Source organism: Ctenopharyngodon idella, chromosome 8, assembly GCF_019924925.1.
Source record: "Ctenopharyngodon idella isolate HZGC_01 chromosome 8, HZGC01, whole genome shotgun sequence".
Taxonomy (NCBI): domain Eukaryota; kingdom Metazoa; phylum Chordata; class Actinopteri; order Cypriniformes; family Xenocyprididae; genus Ctenopharyngodon; species Ctenopharyngodon idella.
In genome coordinates, this window is record NC_067227.1 from 11,143,101 (window position 1) to 11,169,516 (window position 26,416).

The following is a 26,416-nucleotide window of genomic DNA, read 5'->3' on the forward strand; positions in this document are numbered from 1 at the left end:
TTCTGTATTAACAAATGAAGCCTTTACTGTAACATACTGCCCACATATGAACAATAACAGCATTATAGCAGACTGACAGCAGAAAACAACTATGAAACAAACTATGATTGACTGATTTTCTTTTTCTAGTTGTTACAGTAGGTGCGTTGTGAATTGATGTAACTGTAGCATTACTTAGCATGCAATACTTTGACTTTTCCAGTAGTCCAGAAATAAATGTTTGTAATAATATGCATATTTACATATGTACAAGGTCCAGGGTTATGTTAACAAATCAGAAGTATATCTTAAGTCTGTTTCCTCTGATGTTGGAAACACTGTCAGGTGTTGTTACGGTTGTGGTCTGTAAGGCAGTCTGTGTCACTGGTTGTGATCTCTTGTGAGCATCCAGGAAGCTCAAATCAGTTAGAAGGCAGTGGAGAGGTGTGAGCCAAAAGCTTTCCGTCGGTCAGTCATCTGGTCTATGAAAGATGAGAAAGGAGAATTAAGTTTATGAGCACATACTGTATGCGCTATAGTTATTGTTCAGAATGTTAACAATCTGAATGCTAACAGATAAAAAAAAGTAAAAAAGTAAACATATATATATAAACACTGATGTTTATACATTACATTACAAATCACCAGCAGCTACAATAGTGCAGACAGTTCATTGCAGCCTTCTGTGTATGGGCCTGCGTAGCCGATGACCTAGCCGGGTCCCCATGCTAACCGCACGCCATCGCCAACAATACATGAATGGGCCCAAGATCAGAGATTGGACTGTAGATGTTTGGAAGAAAGTGGCTTGGTCTAACGAATCAAGATTCCTGGTGCATTATGTCGAAGGCCAAGCGTGGATACGCCGATTACCAACAGAGGCTATGACACCTGGATGCGCTGTTGGGCGGACACAGGCCGGCAGCGGTTTTCGGACACTTTAGGCCACATTATTCCAATAGTTGTCAGGTATCTGAACATTGATGCAGACCAAGTGTACCCATTCATGGTAACTGTGTTCCCTGCCGGCGGTGGCCATTACAAACAGGATAATATGCCATGCCACACTGCCAGAATCGTCAAGGAGTGGTTCGAGGAACATGATAGTGAATTTCTGTTAATGCCTTGGCCTGACATGAACCCAATCGAACATTTGTGGTTCAACTTGGAAAAGAGGGTTTGCGCTACATCACCACCACCCCACAATGTACGGGAACTGGAGGACATGCTGTTGACATTATGGTACCAGATACCCCTGCTGTTTTGCGGGCTAAAGGAGGTCCTACAGGTTATTAGATAGGTAGTCATAATGTAATGGCTCATCGGTGTATATATTGTCAGCCAAGCCCATTCGACCTATTTATTTCAAGCACAACCTTCAACAATTACACTTCATTTCTTATTTTAGTGATTTATTTTGATTGTTATTATTTTAAAAAGAATTTTATTTATTTTTACTTAAACTTTTTAATTTAATTATTAGCTTTTCATCAAGAACCTTCACTCATGAACCTCCTTGCAGTTCTTTAGTTTATGTCCAAATGTTCAACTAAGATTTTTTTTTTGTTTGTTTTTTGTTTTTTATCACTTACTTACAATATTCAACATGTTTTATGTCCTTCCAAGGCCATCTGACCTCTACTGATCTCAAATGATCATGTGCTGAAGATAATGTTTGAACTAATGTACATTAACATTACCCAAAGTCCATTTTGTCAAATACCAAACCAGCCACGGCTCGTCTGTATGGGTATTAAAAAGCAAACAAGCAAGCCCAGCCCAGGTGAGAAAAAGTAATGCAAAAGTAATGTAACTCATTACTTTTCATAAAAAAGTAACAAAGTAACACAATTAGTTATAACCCGAATTCTGGAAATGTTGGGACGTTTTTTATATTTGAATAAAATGAAAACTAAAAGACTTTCAAATCACATGAGCCAATATTTTCTTCACAATAGAACATAGAAAACGTAACAAATGTTTAAAAAACATCCCAATATTTCCAGAATTCGGGTTGTACTTTTTTAGGGAGTAACGCAATATTGTAATGCATTACTTTTAAGAGTAACTTTCCCCTGTTCTTCCTATGTGGAGTAGCGTATCAGGTAACACTTTAGTATAGGGAACACATATAAACTATTAACTATGACTTTTCCCTCAATAAACTCCTAATTTACTGCTTATTAATAGTTAGTGAGTTAGTTGTTAAGTTTAGGTATTGGGTAGGATTAAGAATGTAGAATAAGGTCATTCAGAATAAGGCATTAATATGTGCTTAATAAGTACTAATAAATAGCCAATATTCTAGTAATATGCATGCTAATAAGCAACTAGTTAAAAGACCCTAAAATAAAGTGTTACCGCGTAGCAAATTATTGAGAGTATAAACCCTTGAATTTAAACATGCTCATGTGAATAGCTTTTGTATACAGTATAGTTCTATTGTGTTTGTTTTATGTTTTTTCTGAGAATAGACAAGACTTTGTTTTCCTCACAAAATTCCTACACAACTTGAAATATTCCAAAACAACAACTGGAAGCAATAAATACTAATTCGAAAGCAGCGCAGCCGCGCTTTCCGCGCATTTTTAGATGCGACGTGAACGGCCCCTAAGATGGCATTCTATGCATTTGTCGTGTGTATTAAAGTCTGTCAATCATCATTAGAGCGCCATTTTGCAAGGACATTAGAAGTCTGCCAAAAGTGTGTCTGATGTGTTCAGTGATTAGAATATAAAGCTTACAAAATGGTTAAACTAAGACCCAGAATCTGCCCTACCTAAATTTAGGGCACCAAACCATGTATTACATTATGTATTACTTAACATAACTCTTAATTGTGAGTATATATCTCACAATTTCTAAGTACTAGGGGATGTATAGAGGTATTAATTTATTTTTATTGTCAATTTTGACATTGATGCAAAATCAAGCAAGGATTTAATAATCAAATACTTACATACTTCCTCTTGGATTTCAAAATTTTCGACAACTTGTAATCTGTAATCAGAAATTTTGATATTTCTTTGCTATATGCATAGTTTTGACATATAGGTCATAGATCATACAAGCATTCAAATATATATGTATGATAACATTAAAACATTGTACAGCAAAAAATAAATAAATAAATAAATAAATAAATAAAACACAAAGTTACCCCCAGTCTGATGACATTCTTGTTCTGTGAAGCTGGCGTTGCAGCTTCTGTTGTGGAAACAGAATTACAGATGAAATTACATGCATGAGTGATGTTACATATTCAACAAATACTCTTTTCATTTTTTACTTCTAGCTTTTCGTTACTCTCTTTAAAACCAGTTGCTGATTAAGTGTGAGGTTCAATGTACTACAGTATGTAAACTACTATAGCTGACCTAATGATGAATGTAAGATATGAGAAAAATCTTTCAAAGTCTGTTTGTTTCTGGCTCAAGCTATTTCTGGCTCCAGTGTTAATTTTCAACAAGACAGCAGACAGGGATAAATATCCATTTCAAATCCATTTCACGCTATTACAGGCCTACAAAAATTGGCCACTGGCAAAACATTGCTATTTCAATGGCTGTCTATGGAGAAGAATTATTTTACTGCCAGATGGTGTAGTTAAAATATCTACCCACTGGGGATGATGGGACCATGCTAAATGGGCACGTGTGTGCAGTTTTGGTATGTATTAGCTAATCTTTTCCTGTAGATCCAAACTTGTGATTAGTTATGACCGGCTCAAAAAACTGCATGCGCCAGCCAAGCAACTGACAGTGAAATCAATGGCAATGCTAATGGATGCATATTAGAAGTACTTACACTACGCTTGTCACATTTACATTTACATTTACATTTCTTAAAGGGTTAGTTCACCCAAAAATGAAATGAAATTCTGTCATTAAGTACTCACCCTCATGTCGTTCCACACCCATAAGACCTTCGTTCATCTTCGGAACACAAATTAATATATTTTTGATAAAATCCGATGGCTCAGTGTGGCCTGCATTGCCAGCAAGATAATTTACACTTTCAAACGCCCAGAAAGCTACTAAAAAAATATTTAAAACAGTTCATGTGACTACAGGGGTTCAACCTTAATGTTATGAAGCAACGAGAATACTTTTTGTGCGCCAACTTGATGGCCGATTCCAAAATACCTCTTCATGAAGCTTCGAAGCTTTACGAATCCTTTTTTTCGAATCTGTGGTTCGGAGTGCCAAAGTCACGTGTTTTCAGTAAACGAGGCTTCGTTACGTCATAAGTGTTTCAAAATTTCAGTGGTTCATGTGACTTTGGCAGTTTGATACACGCTTCGAACCACTGATTCGATACAAAAGATTCATAAAACTTCGAAGCTTCATGGCGCACAAAAAGTATTCTCGTCACTTCATAACATTAAGGTTGAACCCCTGTAGTCACATGAACTGTTTTAAATATGTCTTTAGTAGCTTTATGGGCGTTTGAATGTGTAAATTATCTTGCTGGCAATGCAGGCCACACTGAGCCATCGGATTTTATCAAAAATATATTAATTTGTGTTCCGAAGATGAACGAAGGTCTTATGGGTGTGGAACGACATGAGGGTGAGTAAATACATCTTAATAAACACCTTATATGTATTTTCATAATTACTTCCATTGAAAGTGCTGGCAAGAATTTATGATCAATTAAAATATACTTTAATGCATTTCTGTTGAAACTTGTATGTCGTGTATTTAAATATTTGTAATTACACATTTGTAATTATGTTGTAAAAATATATTAATTTCAAATTTATACAAATTTATAATCAAGAACTTTACTTGTGCCTTAGTATGTTAGTGAACACATCAAAATAAGTGTACTTCTTAAAACATGACAAAAGATTATTTAAACATAATGATTTAAAATGTACTTAAAAGTAAAACTTTTAATTTGACATTACAATGTGTACTTAAGTGTGTTAAGAGACATAGTCATGTACTTTCTATGTGGCCTTTTATTTCATTGACATTACACTATCTATATAGTATGGATTTTAAAAATATATAGGCCTATACTTTTAAGATTTGAAGTACAAGTGCACATTTAATAGAATTAAGTGCATTTCTTTTTCACAAGAGATCCTACACTGAAGTGGGAAAAGATTATTTGATTAGATTAAGATAAAAAAAATAATAATAAATTTTAAGCCAAAATTCACAGTCACACTGTGGCGCAACACCTCTATAACTCATCTACAGTGAACTTCAGTAAGGTGATAATAGCATCATGCTGTGGTGCTGCTTTTCATCAGCGGGTACTAGCATATACTGCAAGAGTACGTTTTAGTATGCTAAATAACTGACCTATGGCTGTGTCTGAAATGGCATACTTCTCTACTATATAGTAGGCGAAAAACAGTGTGTGATCAAAGAAGTGTGTCTGAATTCACAGTACTCATAAAAGAGTACGCAAAATGTACCCAGATGACCTTCTACTTCTGGCGAGATTCTGAAGTGTGCATACGATGGACACTTTATGAGGCCACAGGAGAGGATTTGTAAATGGCAGTGAAGTGACACAACTGATGCTGGCAGTGTTGGGTTAGTTACTGTAAAAAAGCAATTAATTACTAATTACAACAGTGTAATTGTAAGTGTACTCTCTCTAAAAAAGTATGGCATTCATAATTATTTTCTTAATCCCATATCAACCTCAACCAGTTGAACAATACAAGGATAGGCATGAATCTGCTCTTATAATTCTTTCAAATAAATAATATAAAATTGCATAAATTATTCTTGAACTGACCAAAGATTTTAAAGGGAGAAAGTTACAATAAAACCATTTTAACATTAGTCGTTAAACTTTTATGTTAAATCCACTGTTGTTTTACATAGAATTTTTCTGTAGTCCATACAGTATTAGGAAGTAACTGTAATTAAATTACTGAAAAATTAAGAGTAATTAATAAATACTTTAGTGAACAAAAAATGAAAGTGAAAGTGATGTGACATGTAGCCAAGTATGGTGTCCCATACTTGGAATTTGTGCTCTGCTTTTCACCTATCCAAGTGCACACACACAGCAGTGAGTATTGTACACACACACACCAAGATGTGGGCAGCCATTTTTTTTGCTGAGGCACCTGGGGAGCAATTGGGGGTTAAAGGGTTAGTTCACCCAAAAATGAAAATTCTGTCATTTATTACTCACCCTCGTGCCGTTTTACACCTGTAAGACCTTCGTTGATCTTTGGAACACAAATTAAGATATTTTTGTTTAAATCCGATGGCTCCGTGAGGCCTACATAGGGAGCAATGACATTTCCTCTCTCAAGATCCATAAAGGTACTAAAAACATATTTAAATCAGTTCATGTGAGTGGTTCAATATTAATATTATAAAGCGAGGAGAATATTTTTGGTGCGCCAAAAAAAACAAAATAACGACTTATTTAGTGATGGCCGATTTCAAAACACTGCTTCAGGAAGATTCGGAGCATAATGAATCAGCGTGTCGAATCATGATTCGGACCGCGTGTCAAACCGCCAAATTGCTGAAATCACGTGACTTTGGCGCTCCGAACTGCGGATTCGACACGCTAATTCATTATGCTCCGAAGCTTCCTGAAGCAGTGTTTTGAAATCGGCCATCACTAAATAATTCATTATTTTGTTTTTTTTTGCCGCACCAAAAATATTCTCGTCGCTTTATAATATTAATATTGAACCACTGTACTCACATGAACTGATTTAAATATGTTTTTAGTACCTTTATGGATCTTGAGAGAGGAAATGTCATTGTTCCTTATGTAGGCCTCACGGAGCCATCGGATTTAAACAAAAATATCTTGATTTGCGCTCCGAAGATGAACGAAGGTCTTACGGGTGTGGAACGGCATGAGGGTGAGTAATAAATGATAGAATTTTCATTTTTGGGTGAACTAACCCTTTAAGTGCCTTGCTCAAGGGCACCTCAGTTGTGGGTAATGAGATTGACCTTCGGGTTACAAGTCCGACTCTCTAACCATTAGGTCATGACTGCTCCCAAATTTACCTTACTTTTTCAAGGGAAAAGTAATTAGAGTAATTAATTACTTAGTAATGCGTTACACCCAACACATAAAAATGGCAACATGGCAAAAGTAGTACGCCTAGATTACATTCATACTACACACATTCACTTTTTTAGAACTTGCTAAGTACTTTTTCAAAATAAGTGCCTACTCAAGAGAGTATGCGATTTCTGACACAGCCCCTGAGTCTAATCTAATGTTTTTGTCATCACGTAAGTCTGTGTTATTTCATTTCAAAATTAAGGGTGCTGTAAATAGTTTTAGATAGCGTAAATAGCATTAGACACACACACCATCACAAATCAATACCAGATTGAGGTGAAGCACATTGTGCTGGCTGGTGGTCTTTCTGATCATGATCAGAATCTTGCCAAGCCTTTAAAATAACTCAAAAATGTTTGTCACTACCTGTCATATGTCAACAAAAGCACTAGAACAGGTAACTTTATACATATAAAATGTTGCTGACAAGTGGTCAAATGCATGTAAGAGCATGAAGGACATTGCCTGTCTGACCTAATGGAAACCTATCACATTATAACATACTGTGTACATAAAAAGATTTGGACTCAAATAAAAATGCCCATATGGCATTTATGTCTACATTTATGGAGGAATGGCATACCTTTCTCTCTAGGAGGCAGTAGGCAGTGAGTAGGAAAAGAAATCCTCCACAGATGGAGACCACAATGAAGCCCAGCCTGTAGAAATTATCGCTGGAGGACCCCTGAGGATCTTGCCCGAATAATCCCACCGCAGTCTCTTTCAAAGGACAAACATGTGGCGTTAATCATTGCTGGAGGGATGTATATGTGTGTGTGTGTGTGTTTGAATCATCTCAGTCTTGCCTACAGTTTACTAGTGTACCTGTTTCTTTTTTATGTGGCCGAATGAATGTGTGTGTGCATTCACCTGTGCTAGTGGTAAGCGGTGTCACAGTAGGGGATACATTGCTGCTATACTCTTGTTCGCAGGTCCAGTTAACAGAAGTGTTAGTGGATGTGATGAGGTGCAAGTAGAGGGACAGAACCTCTTCGACTCTTTGAAGTGCTTGGACAGGAGTCTCATTGTACTGCCTCTCGAATGCTACGGGGTCTTCCTGCAGAGAGTCAGAGTGAAAGCGAACACCAAAAATAAATACTGAGAGATGTAGTTTAACATTGTGGATCTTAAAGGGATAGTTCACATAAAAATGTCAATTCTGTCATCATCTACTCAACCTCATGTTGTTCGAAAACCATGACTTTCTCTTTTTTTCAGCGGGACACAAAGCTCTCAAGCTTCAAAAAGAAAACAAAAGTACCATCAAAGTATCATAAATGAGTTCCATCCTTTGTGAAAAAGAAGTGTGTTTACTTGTATTGAATGTGCACTTGTAGTGTACTTCAAATTTAATATATACTTAAAAAAAACTATACTTGAAGATAATATAATATTAATGAAGAAAGGCCACTCTTTAAGTACACTCTTTAAGTATACTTAGAGTATACACTTGCATGACTGTTTGTTAACACACTTAAGTACACTTAATGTCAAAATAAAAGTTTTAGGGCCAGATTTACTAAACGGGGCAAATTAGCTTGAGAGCACAATTCCACAAATGTGCCGATGGGAGTGTGAAGTTTTGCGCGTGATCTACTGCTGACGCGCAAAATAAAGAACACAGACGCAGTCAAATCATTTACATAATGACCAACGCAAGCAACAATTGCAGCATGTTGCAAAATGGGTTAAGACATGCTTTTTTTGGATGTTAAATAATGGCGCAAATACCAGTAAAATGACTAGCGCAAACATCTCAGTAAATCGCGTTGCGTGATACATTTAAATACTCTCCTCCCATAAATTTTGCGTGGAAACTCCTACAAATGCATATGGTCAGCCGCAAAAACAACTCAGTCCACGCCTTTTCAGCACTAATTTTGCACTGCGTGTCTTTAGTAAATCCCGACAGTAGTTTTTTTAACGCCAAATAAGAGGGTTTGCGCTGCCGCAAGCTGTAAGTAATCTGGCCCCATAAGTACATTTTTAACCATTATGTTTAAATATTTTTTGTCCTGCTTTAAAGTGCATTTATTTTGATGTGTTGAATACCTACTTGAACACATGTAAAGTAGCCTACTTGATTATAATTTTAAACATAGTGTGTTATTTCAAATTACATGTAAAGTTAATATTTAAATAAACAGTATCTTAACAAATGTGCAATTACAAATATTGAAATACTTGACATACAAGTTTCAAAAGAAATTACATCAAAGCATATTTCAGTTTAAAATAAATAAGTAAATTCTTTTAAAATATATCCCTAATAAGTACTCTTTTTATGCTAAAGTGTACTTCCTTTTCACAAGAGATATGACTCGTTTGAGGAGCAGAAATTAAATTAAAAGTCATCTTTCACTAAATATCTTGACATCCGCTCTAAATCTGTGATTGAGTCTTGGGGAAGTAGTGGTGTAAGTTTGGAGAATTAATTATTCTTTTGATTCAGATCCATTTAATGAATCAGTTAGTACAGTTCACAAAACCTGTCTGAATGATTTGTCCAAAAATTATGCGTTTCCTCACATTCAAATGACTCAATGATCCCGTCAACCAGTGGAGGGGAAGATTAATGAATTGCTTTTGGTTTGTTTCTTAAAGCTATAGATATTGGATTCTTTTGGATTCTTTTGGATTACTTTAATGACCCGTTTATAGTGATTGTGTGTTCTTTTTAAAGCATGAATGTTGTACTTGCATGGAAAAGACCTTGCATTGTCTTCCACAAAAGAAAAAAAGTCAAATTGATAGCAATTAAATGTTTAAGATAAACCAGCAAAAAATAATTTAAAAAATATAAAATAATTTGTTTAATAAATATTTTAAATTATTTAAAAAATATATGTAACATTATCATAGTGTGCATTATACACTACCATTCAAAAGTTGGTTGTTGATGAGATTTTTTTTTTAATATATTTTTGAAGTCTCTTATGATCACCAAAGTTGAATTTATACATGAAAAATGAAAACTTTTGAAGTTCAAATTGTCAAGTACATATACTAGGTTTATAGATTGGCCTCAGTATGCTTCCTCCTTTGATCTAAAGGGGGAATCCCTATGATTTAATGTTGGAAATGCATCTCAGAAGCTTACGTAAGTTAAGTCATAAAGACAAATTGTCTTTTCAGTATTATCTTCAGCAAAGCTAGAGATAAATGTTTCCTTAAGTGTAGTTTGAGAGGATCCCATAATCCACATGCTTTGCTTCATGCCATGAGAGATTATATTTTGATGAAGAGGGTGCTGAAAAAGAGTTTTTGCCTCATGCCACACTATGTAGTTTCAGTAATGGCGTTGTCAATAAATCACTAAAAGCTCCTTACTGGGAATAAAAGAAAATACAGCATGCTGAACATAGGTACAGAGGCTATAATAATGCCCTTTTCACATTAGAAGTATGACAAAGTAACAGCATGACTTCTTTGTATTTCTTATACTTGAACCACATTTCTCACGCACATGATATACGACACCAGCTGCCAGATGGAAAAATTCTCAAGCTGAATTTGAAGAAATATTTTTTTAAATAAATGGAAATGTCTACAAATTTGACAGGGTTGTAAGTAAACCAATCAACAATGCTTAACTATCTTTATAAGCTTAAGGAGAAACTAATATATCCTCAGACATCTAGCTTTACTTATAGGACTTCTAAGGGTTTTACTGGAGATCTGTTGCTCTCACGACAAGAATGTATGAGGAGTGCAGATTTGATCAAAGATATGGACCAAAATGTGCTTGAGTGATGTTTCTGAATATTTCATCAAAGAGTGGATCAGTTTTAGCCTTTCATTTTATATTATAGCAATATTATATAGAAAACACAACCAACTCCAGACTGATAAAGCGTAGCGTTAGTTCTGGAAGGTCACGTTAGTCAAGCTCGTATCAGCTGACTCTCAGCTGATCGACGTCTACCTATAGGAATACGACGCCTATCTCAGCATATAGGTGCAGTATTATCAGCAGCTTTATCGTGTTGCTCAGGAGCTAATTACCCTCCTCCATCCCCAGCTCCTCCTCTCGACTTGGCCTCTTATATACCTCTTCGAATCAGACTAATTTCTTGAATCATGTTGTTAAATTAAATTATTGTCATTAAGAACATTAATGATATCTGCATACCTTTATGTTAGTTCTGTTCTTTTCACCCTAAGGGGGGTTATCACTGCCCTCCCTCCTCTTATCCATGCTAGGCTGCATGTATGCACAGGGAGTTCTTGCCCAAAACAGAACCATACCGCCAATCCAAACTGTATGCTAACTATCAATCATCTTTGACGATAGTGGTCCTGACAGAACTACTTCTGAAATGTGACCCCTGAGCATTTAAAATCTGTTTGTGGTTTCACAAAAGACTAAACTCACATATACAAACACTCTTGAAGTGCCTCTGTGATTTATGCAGTACCAGTTGTGCAGATTAAATAAAGCAGACCTGCCATATCAGACTGAAAATGTAGATGAAATGTAGGCCATCAAGATTCTCTGTCTAGCAACCTAATCCTTTAAAGGTAACACTTTACAATAAGGTGGTCAAATACACTGCCCGGACAAAAAAAAAAAAAAAAAAAAAGTCACTGTTTGGATTTTAATAGGCAAATACTCAAGAATCTATGAATGGATAATTATTACAGTGATTAGTATGTTTCTAGCATGTTATATGTTTGGCAATGGTTCTTTTAACCCTTAAAGATGGAGTGTAGCTTTTCATTTCTTAAACAACCATGTAGAAAGACACATCATGGCCATATTCCAGGATGACAATGTCAAGATTCACCAGGGTTAAAATTGTGAAAGAATGGTTCAGAGAGCATGAAGAATAATTTTTACACATGAATTGGCACCTCTGAGTCCAGACCTTAATTTCATTGAAAGTCTTTGGGATGTGCTGGAGGAGACTTTACAGAGTGCTCACCTCTTGCATTGTCAATACAAGATCTTGACCAAAAATTGATGCACCTCTTGAAGGAAATAACATCACAACATTTATTTCCAATATGAACCACCAGTGAACAATACTTTTTCACCATTAATTAATCTTGGTTGGTAAATGTTCATTTCTACAGCCTACCAATAGATTTTCAATGTTAAAAGTTCCATGTGTTAAAACGTTGCTCAGTAACTATACTTTTAAAATGCTATTAAAGTGGATAACACCTTACATAAAAATTTTATACGGTAACAATAGTTATTGCGGTGAACAATAGCCTTCTTTTACAGCACTTATTAAGCAAATGAAAATACACAGTGATTAACTCAGAGGTGGCATGAATGTATCTGCAATTACAATTGCATAAATAATATCATGGGATTGTTTTGAAATACACCATTTTTAATATAGAAATATTAAATGATACTTATAAAGTGTCTTATAAAGATCTCAATAAGAGAGTCGTTGAATCAATCATTCAACCGATTCATTCAAAACGGTTGATTCATTTAGGAACAAATGGGTCATTGAATCATTTACTCATCTGATTCCTTCAAAAAACAATGTGGCTTTGCTTGAAACTATTTTCATTTAAAAGTTATGCCTAAATTGTAGGTTACTTTTTGATTTTTAGGCAACAGTTCAATAACTATTTAATATCAAATTTGCAACCATTGACCAATCAGTATAGAGTATTCCAGAGAGCTGTGTAATAATTTATGTTATAAAACGGTTAGTTCCTGTCCTTGATTCTGATTGGTCAGTAACTGTGTTTTATTCACGATAAAACACGGCTATGACCGCTTGACCCAACGGTTCTGTGTATCACTACACAACACCCTTAGTAACCACTCTTAGCAACGCAAACTGTATGTTCTCAATTGAAATTGTTCATTGATGCTTACTGTATTATGTAGAGGAGTATTGTGAGAAAAAGACCGAGTGAGCGAGTTTATTACCTGCATTCAGATTTAGCATTTTCCTTCAGGTCAGTCCTATGTTCATAATAAGAAATCTCTTTAAATGTCCGATGTATTATCCTGTCCTTTTAACAGTTTTCCCGTGACTGACAGCGCTAGTCAAAGCATTTGTCAGTTGCGTCTTGTTCCGTGTTCACAACAATTCAGTCTTTTCAATGTAAAAGTCTTCGCTACTGACTAACACACTCATAAAGACAGTCTTTGCCACCATCTAATGGTGTAATAATGAAAGTTCTGTTGCTGTTCACAGTCAGGGACCATTTTTTTCTGGCGAAAGGAAGGCTTTAGTGAAAGTTTACTTCATGAAAGTTGCATTGATACATATTTTTGGCTTTAATATTTGTATTGTGTGGGAACCGTTTTATAAAACAATGCCTAACAACGCACTTCAGCCATGACTTACTCACGATACAGCACAGCCTCTCGTACCTTATTGCTTACTTAATGATGAACTTTATGTACTGTAAAGAACATTTTAATAAACCTAAGAATATTTTACCACTTTAATAATCCTTTTGTGCAGTGGAAGGATTCCATGGATGTTAAAGTTTCTTCTTGGAACCATCAATGCCAATTAAGAACCTTTATTTTTAAGAGTGAAATTGAACCTTATTGTAAAGTGTTAACAAATAATAGTTGTTGTTGTTGTTTAATGACAATTCTAAAACTAATTCTAAGGTAGCCTAGAGAAATTTGTTAAGATGTTTTGTACCTAAGATCAAGATATGTGAGTGTGAGTGCACACACCTCCAGTTCCTCATTCAGTGAAGGTATGCAGTGTTGGGAGTAGATGTTGAGAATGAGGTTCTGTATGGAGACCACTGCTTGAGCACTTCCTGAGCCCCGCATGTATTTGAAGTGGACGTTAAACAGTTCAAGCACCCTTGGCAGAGTAGCCTTCACATAACACACCATGCTCTAAAAGACAAAAAAGATGAATGGATAAGAAAAGGTTTAGAGAAAATTGGAGAACAAAATCTGACACAAGTATAAACACAATGAAGGCATTTTATCAAATGATTAATTTAAATGTTATTACATAGTAGTTATAGACACTTAATATAAAGTAGGTCCTCAACATTTACTAGTAATATTATTAAAATGTACCTGTTAATATTATTTAATGGATCTGTGCTAACATTAACTAACTAATGTTATTTTATTTTTTATTTTTAAAAAAAAAAAAGCAAATGTATTGCTTATTGTTTGTTAATGTGGTAACACTTTAGTATAGGGAACATGTATTCACTATTAACTATGACTTTTCCCTCAATAAACTCCTAATTTACTGCTTATTAATAGTTGGTAAGGTAGTTGTTAAGTTTAGGTATTGGGTAGGATTAAGAATGTAGAATAAGGTCAGGCAGAATAAGGCATTAATGTGCTTATTAATTACTAATAAACAGCCAATATTCTAATAATATGCATGCTAATAAGCAACTAGTTAAAAAAGCCTAAAATTAAGTGTTACCATTAACGTGAACTAATGGGACCTTATTGTAAAGTGTTACCATCAGTGTTGGGAAACGTTTTAGGTAATGTATTACAATATTGCATTACTCCCTAAAAAGTAACTAATTGTGTTACTTTTTATGAAAAGTACTGCTTTACGTTAATTTTGTATTACTTTTTCCCACCCAGGCTGGGCGGGGCTTTTTTTGGCAAATGTAAAGTCCCATTCACAAGTGAAATGAATAAGCCTCAGGCTAAAGAAAATGTTTATTCACACCTGTACAGTAGAGGGCGCATCTCAAACAAACCTTTCAGCTATGCTGTTATTCTGGATTGCAGAAGAATAGGATGCAGAAGAAGAAAGTTAAACACTTTACTTATTAGTATGGTTCAATTGGATCGTCAAAGGTCAGCAAAGACGTTGGTTAATAAAGTGAGATTAAATACATAAAGTATATTTGTGTTATTTAACATATGTAAGTATTGCAGGTTTGTGTAATATTCTGAGTTTGCATTTTACAGTTTTTATTTATTTTGAGGAATACTGGATCTGTTGTGCAAGTGAAATGAGTAAATGCTGACATTTAGTCTAGAACTAGCCATCATGTTTACACAGCACACACCTCACACAACAACTCTGCACTTACTCCTGATTTCTCTCAACACAGGACAGGAGAGCTTTCAGTCAATAAATGGGAAAACAAAGTAACTTGTGTTACTTATTTGAAAAAGTAACTCAGATATTTTGTTGTAAATTTAAAAGTAATGTGTTACTTTACTGGTTACTTGAAAATAGTAATCTGATTACGTAACTCGCATTACTTGTAACGCGTTACCCCCAACACTGCTTACCGTAATATGTTACTATTGACTAAATGCTTCAGATTTAAGAACCTAAATCAAAGTTCAGAACTTCGGACTGTCTACAGAATAAAAAGACTGTTACATACTAAATGGGGCCAACAGAGACATCAAAGATCTATATCAAAATGCATACTGAATTCAACCATGTCATGGATGCCACAACGGAAATCTCATCTATTAGTGATGACACTTTGGAGTGACCGTCTAATCTAAAACACACCTCCAACGTTGATGCATTTCCAAGGGCAGATTCAAAACAGAAGACCTTGGAATAGAATCTTGTATTGTGGAAAAAACACAATCCTGTTTTCAAACATTAATTTAAAAGCAGAGCAAGACAATGTTTAAAGACACTCTTACCAGGTGTTTTCTCTCAATGAATGTATATGTGATTGAACAGCCAGTCCGCAACTGGTTACTAATCTGAAGAGTAAAAAGACATGAGCCGAAAAGTTAGGAGAAATGCTACATTTGAGGTGCTACATTTGAAATCAAAGCTCCCTTGAAGCTTTATTGAGATGTGATTCTTCACCAGTTGTTTTAGTTGAAGCAGGTGGTCCATGGTTATGGCATGTTTGCAAGGACCAGGGATGTCCATCATGGAAAGGGGAACACACAGCAGCATGAGAACACACACATTCTTCCCCTATAGTGACAAGCAAAGAAAACACACACACACACACACACACACACACAGGTTTGTTTTTCTATCATCATGGGACTTTTCTTTTTACCCCTCACAAAAACCATTTTGCATGCTTAGATTTTGATTTATTTTGAAAATATTTTAATAAGCATTTTCTTTCTTATGGGGACTGTCTGATAAATATAAATATGAATTAATATTGAATTAATATATTTTATAAAATATAAATGAAATAAAAATAAATTATATATGAAATAATCAATACATGAATATAAAAGGTGAGAACCTTTCACTGTTATCTTCCAACTACTGTCATGAAAGCTTTTTCTTGCAAGTTGAGCTCATTGTTGGAAAAAATACTCTTTTTTTGCCAGGTATGTCACTGGCAGCTGTCTTCCCTTACTACCAATATATCTTTTCTCTTTCTTTTTTTATCTTCCTTTCCTTCTCTCTATCAGCACTGGATCCTGCTGCTTTTGACATTTCTACATCTGCTCCATCTTTTTGAAATTTCTTTTGATATTTTTTTTTTTTTATTTGAGGCAAGGAATGTCATAACTTTAACAGCCAGCATACACTAAACAATAACTTTTGTTCAATCCTGATCAAGATTCATCTGCAGAGATTTATTTAACCACAGTCCAGTCACGTTTCTGCCAATTAATATAAAAAAGAAACTTATCTTAAGCTATTAGTAAAAATGTGCACACAAAAATGCACTCACAATGCAAATGACAAAAAGAATTTTTTTTTTTAATTTTTGATATATGTTTTGTCATTTTAAGATGTTTTAGCTGTGCAGAAAGGTAAACTAAATCTCTATTGACAATGTAGCACAAGCAGATGTATCATATCAGTGGATGTGTTGACGTCACCATGAATGTGAAAATTTCTCTAAAAAAAAGCATCTTTGATAAAATGCGAGGAATCCTGGAGCAAAGAAATGCATAAATACCACCACTTCATCTCCCCTGAATACCGTCTTAACAAAGTAAAAAAAAATTGTACTCCAGAAAACGATAACATGTCTTTTGTATATTCAGAATTAAATCAATAAGAGAGGTGTTTCCAGCTTTTAGAAGGACCATATGAAGACCTTCAAGCCTACCTTGGTTTTGTAGAAGTGAAAGGGTGTAGGGTTGTTCATCTGGCTCACCGATCCAGCAGGAGAAGATTACAATCCTCAATTAGATGCATTTGAGCAGATCCAGGTGATGTTTTGCTGTGAAGACTTGAAGCAGAATGACACAAAAGCTCGTAACAGAATCCATCCACCATCTAAATTAAAGCACGCTGACCCAGACATTGACTTTAATGCACATTCTTGTCAAGCATGGAACAATGGTCAAACAACTAGTGTCTAGTGAATTTTCTCACAGGAACTCTCTCTTTCCCTTCCCTTCACCCCCTCCTTGTCTTTTTCATTAACTTCTTCTCCGCCTTTTCATGCCCACACCTCTCTCATCCTCTCTATTTCTTACGTTCTCATGTTTCATAATGGCTTTATGAAAGCAAGGTTTCCTGCTTATATGTCTTTTTAAATTTAAATACATGGCATGCCTATGCATTAAACATGACAAAAGCAATTATTTGATTTCAGCCTCAGGATATTTCTCTATCCCTCACACAAACCCCCTATGACTCTAGTGTCCCTAGACTTACTCAACTATAAATCTATCTACCTATCTACCGGTCTGTTCTCACACCATTTTTTTCTTTTCTTTTTTTGACATGCTGATGCTTAGATGTTCTCCATGTTCCTGTGATAGATTTGTACCTTCTGAAGCATGCTGAGAGACATCTTAACATATGAACTGTCAGAGCAAAAGTCATTGCTCTCAAGAGAGGGGAAAAGACTGTGTTCACCACAGGCTTGGTCGAGATTAAAGAACAAGGTGTCAATCATAAACTCTGGTATTTCCAGGGCTCCATGAAACATGAAAGAACAACTGTTTTCTGATGGCTTGGTAATATTTAATGTTGACTGCAAGTATGATTTAAGAATTTATGTTCTGTCATGCTGTCGTTGCCAACACACACGATGAAGACGAAAGGAGTTTTCCAAAATATAAATTCTTTATTAAACAAAACAAAACATTCAGGAGATCGCTTGGAGAACAATAAGAGCAACACAAACCACACATAATGCAAATGAGAACCAACAAAGAGAAACTGAAACACGGGGAGTATATATACCTGATTCAAACAGAGGAAACTAGATGAGGAACAGGTGAACATAATCAAATAATCAATAAGTAACCATAGAAACAAACTAGCAACATGGATCTGGGGCTTGGCAGATTGAGCTGATGGAAGCGAGGACAACGGTGGAGCCAGAGGGAAGGAGGAGCCCGATGGAGCTGAAGGGGTGAAGGGATGAGTCATAGCTGCAGGTGCAGAAGTCCACAGCACAACCAGGGTGATGACTAACCAAGGTGTAGCCGAAGGGATGATGAACCATGGTAGAGCCAAGAAAGTGTGGTGCTAAGGAGGAGACGATTGATTAACAGGCCGAGGTGGAGTCTAGGGCTCAAAGCCCTGGGGTGGAGCAAGGGAATCCTCACACCAAGGCGAAGTTTGAGACAGACCCAAGGTGGATCTGAGTAGCTGGGCAGAGCAATCAAAGGAGGAGCCAAGGAGCTGAAGGGAGCAAGTGAAGGCAGGACTGAGGAACATTATGGAATCTACAGAGGAAGAGGGAGTGGGAGGCTGGGAAGCTCAACAAGGAAGCTTGGGACCTGGATGGGACCAGCAGAGACAAAGGATACCGGAGACTGGGCAGAACCAGTGGCGTCAAAGGACACAGGTGGCTGGATGGGACCAGCAGCAACAAAAGAGAAAGAGAGCTGGACGGGACCAGCGGAGACTGGAGGCATTGAGAACTGACATATTCAATGTCATCATATATTCCCATAGGGACCAGATCCAGAAACCCTTTCTCAGTTGTGGGCAAGGCTCCACTCAATGCCATTGATGCCCATTAACACTCCCACAGGGATGTACGTTGGTGCCAGCTCTTGCCAGATCTCACCCACGGTGGAAGAGGAGCAACTGACAAGATGGCCGCAAAGCCTGTGTCTTCTGACAAGATGGCCGCCATAACAGAGTCTTCAGCCAAGATGGATGCCAAGCCAGAGTTTCTTCACATCATGCCTGCCAGGCCAGAGACTGTTCACCTCATGCCTGCCCAGCCAGAGACTGTTCACGTCATGCCTGCCCAGCCAGAGACTGTTCACGTCATGCCTGCCAAGTCTGAGCCTGTTCACTTCATGCCTGCCACACCTGAGTCTCTTCACATGATGGCCACCACGCCTGAGCCCTCAGCCAAGATGGCCGCCACGCCACAGCCTCTCCACGTCATGGCCACCACGCCAGAGCCTCTCCACGTCAATGGTGCCACGCCTGAGCCTCTCCACGTCATTGGCGCCATGCCTGAGCCTCCAGCGATCATTGTCGCCCCGCCAGAGCCTCCTTACATTATGCCTGCCATGACAGAGTCTCCAGCTATCATGGTCATCTCACCAGAGCCCCCTCCATGCTCCATGGCCCAGGTCCGCCCATGCTCCACGACCCAGGTCCACCCATGCTCCATGGTCCTGGTCCGTATCTGCTCCATGACCCAGGCCCACCATTGCCATGCCGTGGTCCAGGTCCTGTCCCCCTGCATGGGCCTGGCCCTCCATCCCTCCCCCAAGACCGCCTCCGCTCCACCACCCTCCAGGAATATGTCTTGTTATGGTTTATGTTGGCTGTCGAGAGTCACCCTTAGAGGGGGGGATTCTGTAATGTCTTGTTTTGGTGTTAAGTTTCATGTTCATGTTTCATATTTTATTTTGATGTTTATGCTTCATGTTTCATTGCCATGTTTGTTATGTTTGCCATGCGCTCCCATGTCATGTGATTCCCTTGCTCCTCATGTGATCTTACCTTGTGCCCCCTTGTGAATGTCAAGTTGTCATTGGTTGTTTTAGTCATTGGGTTTCCTTGTTTTGTTTTCTGATTGGGTCATTGTCTTGATTGTTCCTTGTTTGTCATTAGTTTCTTTGTATAAATAGCCCTCATGTTTCTTTGTTCTCTTGTCTAGCTTTGTTCGTTTAACCCATTGTTTGGTAAGTCCATGTTAGCAAAGTCATGCAAAGCCAAGTCTTTGTTTTATGTTTGATTATGTTTGGGAAATAAAGCTGCACATGGGTTAAAAATTACTTGCCTGCAGTGGACATTTGTTACATATGCTTGGTAGGCTAGGTCCAGGAATGTCCTCAATGGTAAGGTCATGTAGAGTGAGGAGGAGGAGGCAAACAAACAAATAATAAATTAAAAGTAAGCGGCAGCCCCTTACGGATGTCTGCCACATAAATGAAAACAAAACAACAACATAAAGTCCCAGGCCTGGTCCTCTCTTATCCTTTGCTGTCATCATTCCTCCTTTTATCCTTCCGGAGCTCCACCATGGGACTCGAGACCAGTGTGACTCACAGGTGTCGCTTGCAACAATTGCTCCACCAGCCTCGCTCCGCTCCCATGGCTCTCTGCCTCGCCTTGCTTTTCACAATAAAGTCTTTATTAAATAAAACTACACACTCAGGAAGAACAATAAGACCAACGCAAACCACACACAATGCAAACGAGAGGTGATAAAGACTAAGTGAAACTGAGTGTATATACCTGACACAAACAAAGGAAACTAGATGAGGAACAGGTGAACATAATCAAATAATCAATAAGTAACCATAGAAACAAACTAGCAAGGGGAACACAAACATAACATGTTCTCTGTAAAGTATATTTGTCATGTTATAGCAAATGAAGATGATGATTATAAAAATAACACAAAGTTTAATAAATAACTCAGAATAAAATGCCAACATATACCAGACAACTGAGAACTGAAAAGACTGCAACTAAACACATGGTAAATGAGAGTAAAATGACAAACACCTGTGCAGATCAAATGAATCACCATGACAACTGATAAGTGGTGGAAAAGCTAGACAAAGGAAATCAGGAAACTAATGAAAACAAACTAAAAGTCAATGAAAATAAATCTAATACAAAAATAACTGAATGTCTGTGACATAATGCCCCTCGCAGAAGGGGCGACCTTGCGCCATAATAAAAAAAAAAAAAAAAAAAAAAACAGAGGTGAGGGAGGAAGGTGGGGGCTTTGGAGGAGGATGAGGAGATGGTGAAGGGCTGGTAAAAGGAGCAGGTGAAGGGATGGTGAGAGCAGGAAGCAGAAACCAGGGAGGAGCCGATGGTGGATGTAGAAGACGTAGGACAACAGCCCATGGCAGAGTCGACGGAGAGAGAAGCCATGATGGTGAGCGTCCAAGGTGGAACCTGAGTGCCTGAGGACTGAGGCGGAGCCAGTGTGACCGAGGAACTTGCTGAAGCTCTAGGGGTGAAGAGATGTAGCGCAACAGAAGGCGCAAGTCCGTGGCACGGGTAGGATGACAACTGATCAAGGTGGAGCCGGAGGGACAAGGGAACCCAGTGGAGCCGTAAGGCCGAGGATCTCTGGTGGAGCTGAGGGTGGAAGGAGCCAAGGCGAAGCCGACAGGTCGACGGGCCGAGGTGCAGCAATAATCCCTCTGGGACAGCGGTTGCCAGCTTACACCCCGGTCAGACTCACAATGGGGCTTTAGTTCTGGGGCGTATGTTTGCGCTGTCATCACAGGCTCTGTATCCACGGTAGGCGGAAGCTCTCCACCTGCGGGGGCCTCTGGCATAGTTGTCGCCGTGGTGAGGGGTGATGGTGGGCTGAGCTCTGGGTCTGGTTGTGCGATGTCTGTGAGGTGTGGCTGGACAAGGCTGCTGTCATCCTCTGCTTCGCCCAATGTGAATGCGGATCATTAAGCCACAGTGCAAAGTTGATGTAAGGCTCCAGTGTCCAGCAGGGATCACCGTGGGGCATGATAAAGTGGAGATCTTCGTCCAGACCACACCGAAAGTGTGCATAGCACAGACAATACCAGACAACTGTAATCTGGTAAACTGAAAAATGTCTGATAAACTGTACCAGACATCATGTAATGTAATATAATATAATACTTTAAACATTCATATTATTTATTCCAGTTTTGCAAATGAGAAGGACACAGAATGCTGTGTTAAGCACTTCTGAGCATGAGATGAGCAGATCATATGTCTTGCATGTGTGCTTGATCTAAGGACAAACTGATCTAGGGCACTGAAGTTATCAGTTTGCAAACAAAAGGCGCATTTGGTTCTCTATTTTGACTGAACAACCCAACATTCCTGGAGGAAGTATAAATTTTTACATTATCAAGAACTTTTTAAATAAAGAAATGCACATGTACGTATATAACAGGGGGTGTGTACGGCTTACTTCTTTACCACAACTAATGAAGAATTACTGTCTTTATTCAAAAATACTTGGATTGAGGATATGATCAAACAATAAACTGATGATGAGATATCTGACCTTGAACAAAAGCCAGTAAAGGCTGACTGTGAGGTTAGATCTACTATCTAACCCTTTCATGAATGGAGTTGCCTTAAGGGGAAGGGAATGTAAATGTTATGTATTATTACATTTCAATATGATTTGGATAAACCTATGCTTGATATTTTCCCGGAATGTGCCTTTGAAAATGGAATATGCCTTTGGGAATGTCACATGCATGGACTAAACAGCATATCTATCATCTAATTTGGAAGATATCAGTGAGCTTCTTTTAAATTTAGCTGTGTAGTCAATAAATGCGGGTTATGATAGCTCAGATGAGACCTTTAGTTATGTTTTTTTGGAAGGACAAATACAGGAACAATGGAAGGATGTTGTGGATGAATGCTCAGTGTCTGCCTGTTTGGTGACATTAGGGCAAATACCATCACATTTGTCTTCAGATGACTCTTATCTTTATTGTCCTTTAGTGTCTGCTTTTGTGTTTCTTGAAAAATGCTTGTCAAAGCAAATCATTTATGCTTTGGTTTTGTCCTGTATTTCACCACACAGCAAGGTTTTCATCTAATTAAGTTTCACTCTTACTCACTGGTGGAAATGATACAAGCCACTTTTGACCTGAGAAAATAAGTTGATTTGTTCAACCTGTAAAAGAACATACTGTTTGAGTCAAAGCTCATTTTTAATGTTATGCAAGGCTGCATTTATTTGACCAAATACAGTAAAACAGTAATATTGTGAAATTTTATTAACAATTTTAAAAAGCTGTTTTCTATCTTACTTTTAAAATGTAATTTATTCCTGTGATGGCAAAGCTGGATTTTCAGCATCATTACTCCAGTCTTCAGTGTCACATGATCCTTCAGAAATCATTCTAATATGTTCATTTGGTGCTCAAGAAACATTTCTAATTAATATCAATGTTGAAAACATATTTTTGTGGAAACCACAATACATTTTTTTAGGATTCTTTGATGAATAGAAAGTTTAAAAGTATTTATTTTAAACAGAAACCTTTTTATAACATTATAAATGTCTTTACTGTCAATTTAGATCAATTTAATGCATCTTCACTGATTAAAAATTTTAATTTCTTTAAAAAAAAACATTATTTTTTACCCCTAACTTTTAAACTGTAATATAGCTCAATGAAAGAGAAAGTTATTTCATCATACTATTTAAAGTAAAAATCTAATCTAATACCACAAAACATCCCAGAATTTATTAAACTGTGCTGTTGTTTTCCCATCAGAAATGATGTTACTTCCTGGAGGATAATGTCATGTTTTTTGTTAGGTAAAGTCATACTATAAAAGACTAACAGGAGGAAAAGTGACATTGAGGAGAAAAGTGAAATTGATAACCAATTAAAACAATATTCCCTAGAACATTTTGAAACCAAATTTTTAATTTAATATTTTATCCAATAAAATACACTGTATGATGTGAACATCTGTTATAGCTGATATAACCTCTTTCAAAACTGACAGCAGTGATGATAAACTCTTCAAACCAACTGAAGAATGTGTGGCAGGAATGGAGGGAGAGAGAAAGAGAAAAAGAGAGAAAGATAGTGATAAAATCTGTAGCTCCTGCTGAGGAAGGCGTCTTCAGCGTGACTGTAACAGCAGGAGATCACATCTCGCATTCCATTTCACAACCTTTCTCAATAGAAACGCTGCAAGACAAGCAAGTTTCTAAACATGCACAGACTGGGACATAGAGACAAAAACATCAAAAATAAGAACCAGGGAACGTCTTCAGTCAATGTTTATTTGGATGAATGCGCCATAGTAATGAAGATGTTCCACGGCTGTTCATCAGTCCTGGGGTTTTGTAACAGCTTCCATAACGGGTACATAACGGGACAAAAAATGAGGATGGCCAAAAGGGGCAAACATTTTAAGAGATATTACACATTTATCCCATCCATCCTGACCTTTGGTTTGCCTCATATGCGTCTCATATGTGTGTTTGGATTCTGATGTTCTGAGAGGTGAAAGAAGTGTTGCCAACTAAAAACACTCCAGTTGTTTTTGGTTTATTGGGTGTTCACATTATTCACACATTGTAGGACACTAATAATAACATGTGAAACCAGTTCATAATGCATCTTTTGAAGATTATAGCAACAACAATATCTAATGTCTTATACATGGTGATTATAGTAATGGAAAATCTAAATGGATTTCTTGGATATATGGTTTTTGTTTACACATTACACAGATTAATTGTTTTATGTAACTATAAATATATTTTATATAACTTTTTTATATAAATATATTTTATAACTATAAGGTTTTATAACTTTTTTGGTGCAGAAGTCAAAAGGGTGTGTCTTTTTGAATTACTCCTCTTTTCAAAGCTATTAATACACATTCAGCTAAAACTAAAACCAAATGTCATGGTCAATAAAACCCACAATGTGTTGCTCAAGGGAATGCTGCATTGTCTATTTTTTTCTCTGTCTGAGCTAGTTTGTAAAAGACATTATAAACCCATTTGTTCTGGTGTTGCAAAACACTACTGACAGAAGACAATACATTTGCTGATCGAAGAACAGCCTCCTATCTTAATTCACTTATGGATCGTGGGAAAATAAATGTGCAAATAAATTCCTACTGAAGTCAGACTTCAGAATGAGTTCAATATCAGCCCTGGCCTCTGACCTTATGGCACAAGAAGTGTGCTTGATTGTATTGAATGTGCACTTGTAGAGTATTTCAAATCTTAAAAGTGTATTTAATATAATATTATATTATAATAATATAATAATATAATATTAATGAAATTAAAGACCACTTAAGTGTACTTACAGTACACTATCATGACCATGCTTCTTAAAACACTTTAAATACACTTTTAAAAAGTGCACTTTATAATGTCAAGTTTTATTTTTTTTATTAATCAGTAATTCAGTAAGATTTGTTGACTAACATACTAAAGCACATGTAAAGTAATTTTGATATATAGTGTATAGTGTGACTACATTTAAAGTTAATATAGTTTAAATATACTAAATTGCAACTTCATCATAACAAAAGTGTAATAATATAATACATGACACAAATTTCAATAGAAATGACATTATAGTATATTTTAGTTTTCCATAAATGCTTGTCAGTACATTCAGCAGTAACTTTAACCATATTTCAAAGACAATTATGAAATTACATATAAATATGTACTTAAAGGGATAGTTCACCCAAAAATAAAAATTATCCCATGATTTACTCACCCTCAAACCATCTTAGGGTGTATATGACTATCTTCTTTCAAAAGAACACAATCGGAGATATATTTAAAAACTCCTCGCTCTACCAAGCTTTATAACAGTAGTAAAAGGGGGGGCCTGTTTTGAAGCCCCCCCCCCCAAAAAATTAATTCATCCATCATAAATATAATCCATACGGCTCCAGAGGGTTAAAAAAGGCCTTCTGAACTGAAACAATGGGTTTTTGTTAGGAAAATATCCATATTTAAAACTTTATAAATTGAAATAACTAGCTTCCAGCAGACAACGGTAGCAATACTGCACAAGTCGACTTTAAGCACCAAATGAGTAACCCCTGAAGCGATGTATGATGCAGGATGTAGGAGTAGCGTAAGCTCAGACACCTTTTGCGGTTTAAACAAATAGGACTGGGCAACAAATTGAAGCTCATACATCAAAATCCTCCGACAGTTCTCTTTAAAATTTCTCGCTTTAGACTTTAATTCATGATCGGTGTTTTGTTTCGCTCTATCCTCTGCGCTTCCATTTTCGTCATTGCGTCATGCGTCGGGTCAGGGGTTACTCTTCCACTGCAAATCGATGTGTACGGCTGTCTGACAGAAGCTAGTTATTATACTTCAGTTTTAAATATGGATATTTTTATTACAAAAAAAAAAAAAAAAAACGCTTCAGAAGGTCTTTATTAACCACCTGGAGCTGTATGGATTATATTTATGATGGATGGATGCATTTTTTTGGGCTTCAAAACAGGCCCCCCATTCACTACCATTTTAAAGCTTGGTAGAGCCAGGATATTTTTAAATATATCTCTGATTGTGTTCGTCC

The 26,416-nt window shown here is 36.8% G+C and overlaps 1 protein-coding gene across 2 annotated transcripts; it reads right to left on the reverse strand.

Moving 5' to 3' along the window:
- Positions 1-17,349, reverse strand: LOC127518067 (uncharacterized). 2 transcript variants are annotated; one of them, XM_051904391.1, is made up of 9 exons: positions 17,086-17,349; positions 15,816-15,929; positions 15,644-15,706; positions 13,715-13,885; positions 7,918-8,104; positions 7,631-7,767; positions 3,140-3,186; positions 2,939-2,979; positions 1-461 (listed from the first exon to the last, which is right to left on the reverse strand). In XM_051904391.1, exons 2-9 carry the CDS (start codon positions 15,906-15,908, stop codon positions 406-408), a joined length of 795 nt encoding a protein of 264 aa, XP_051760351.1. In that variant the 5' UTR covers positions 15,909-15,929; positions 17,086-17,349; the 3' UTR covers positions 1-405. The 2 variants fall into 2 exon arrangements, with proteins under 2 accessions (XP_051760351.1, XP_051760350.1); XM_051904390.1 differs by having other exon boundaries at positions 17,038-17,348.
- Positions 17,350-26,416: the final 9,067 nt, after the last annotated feature.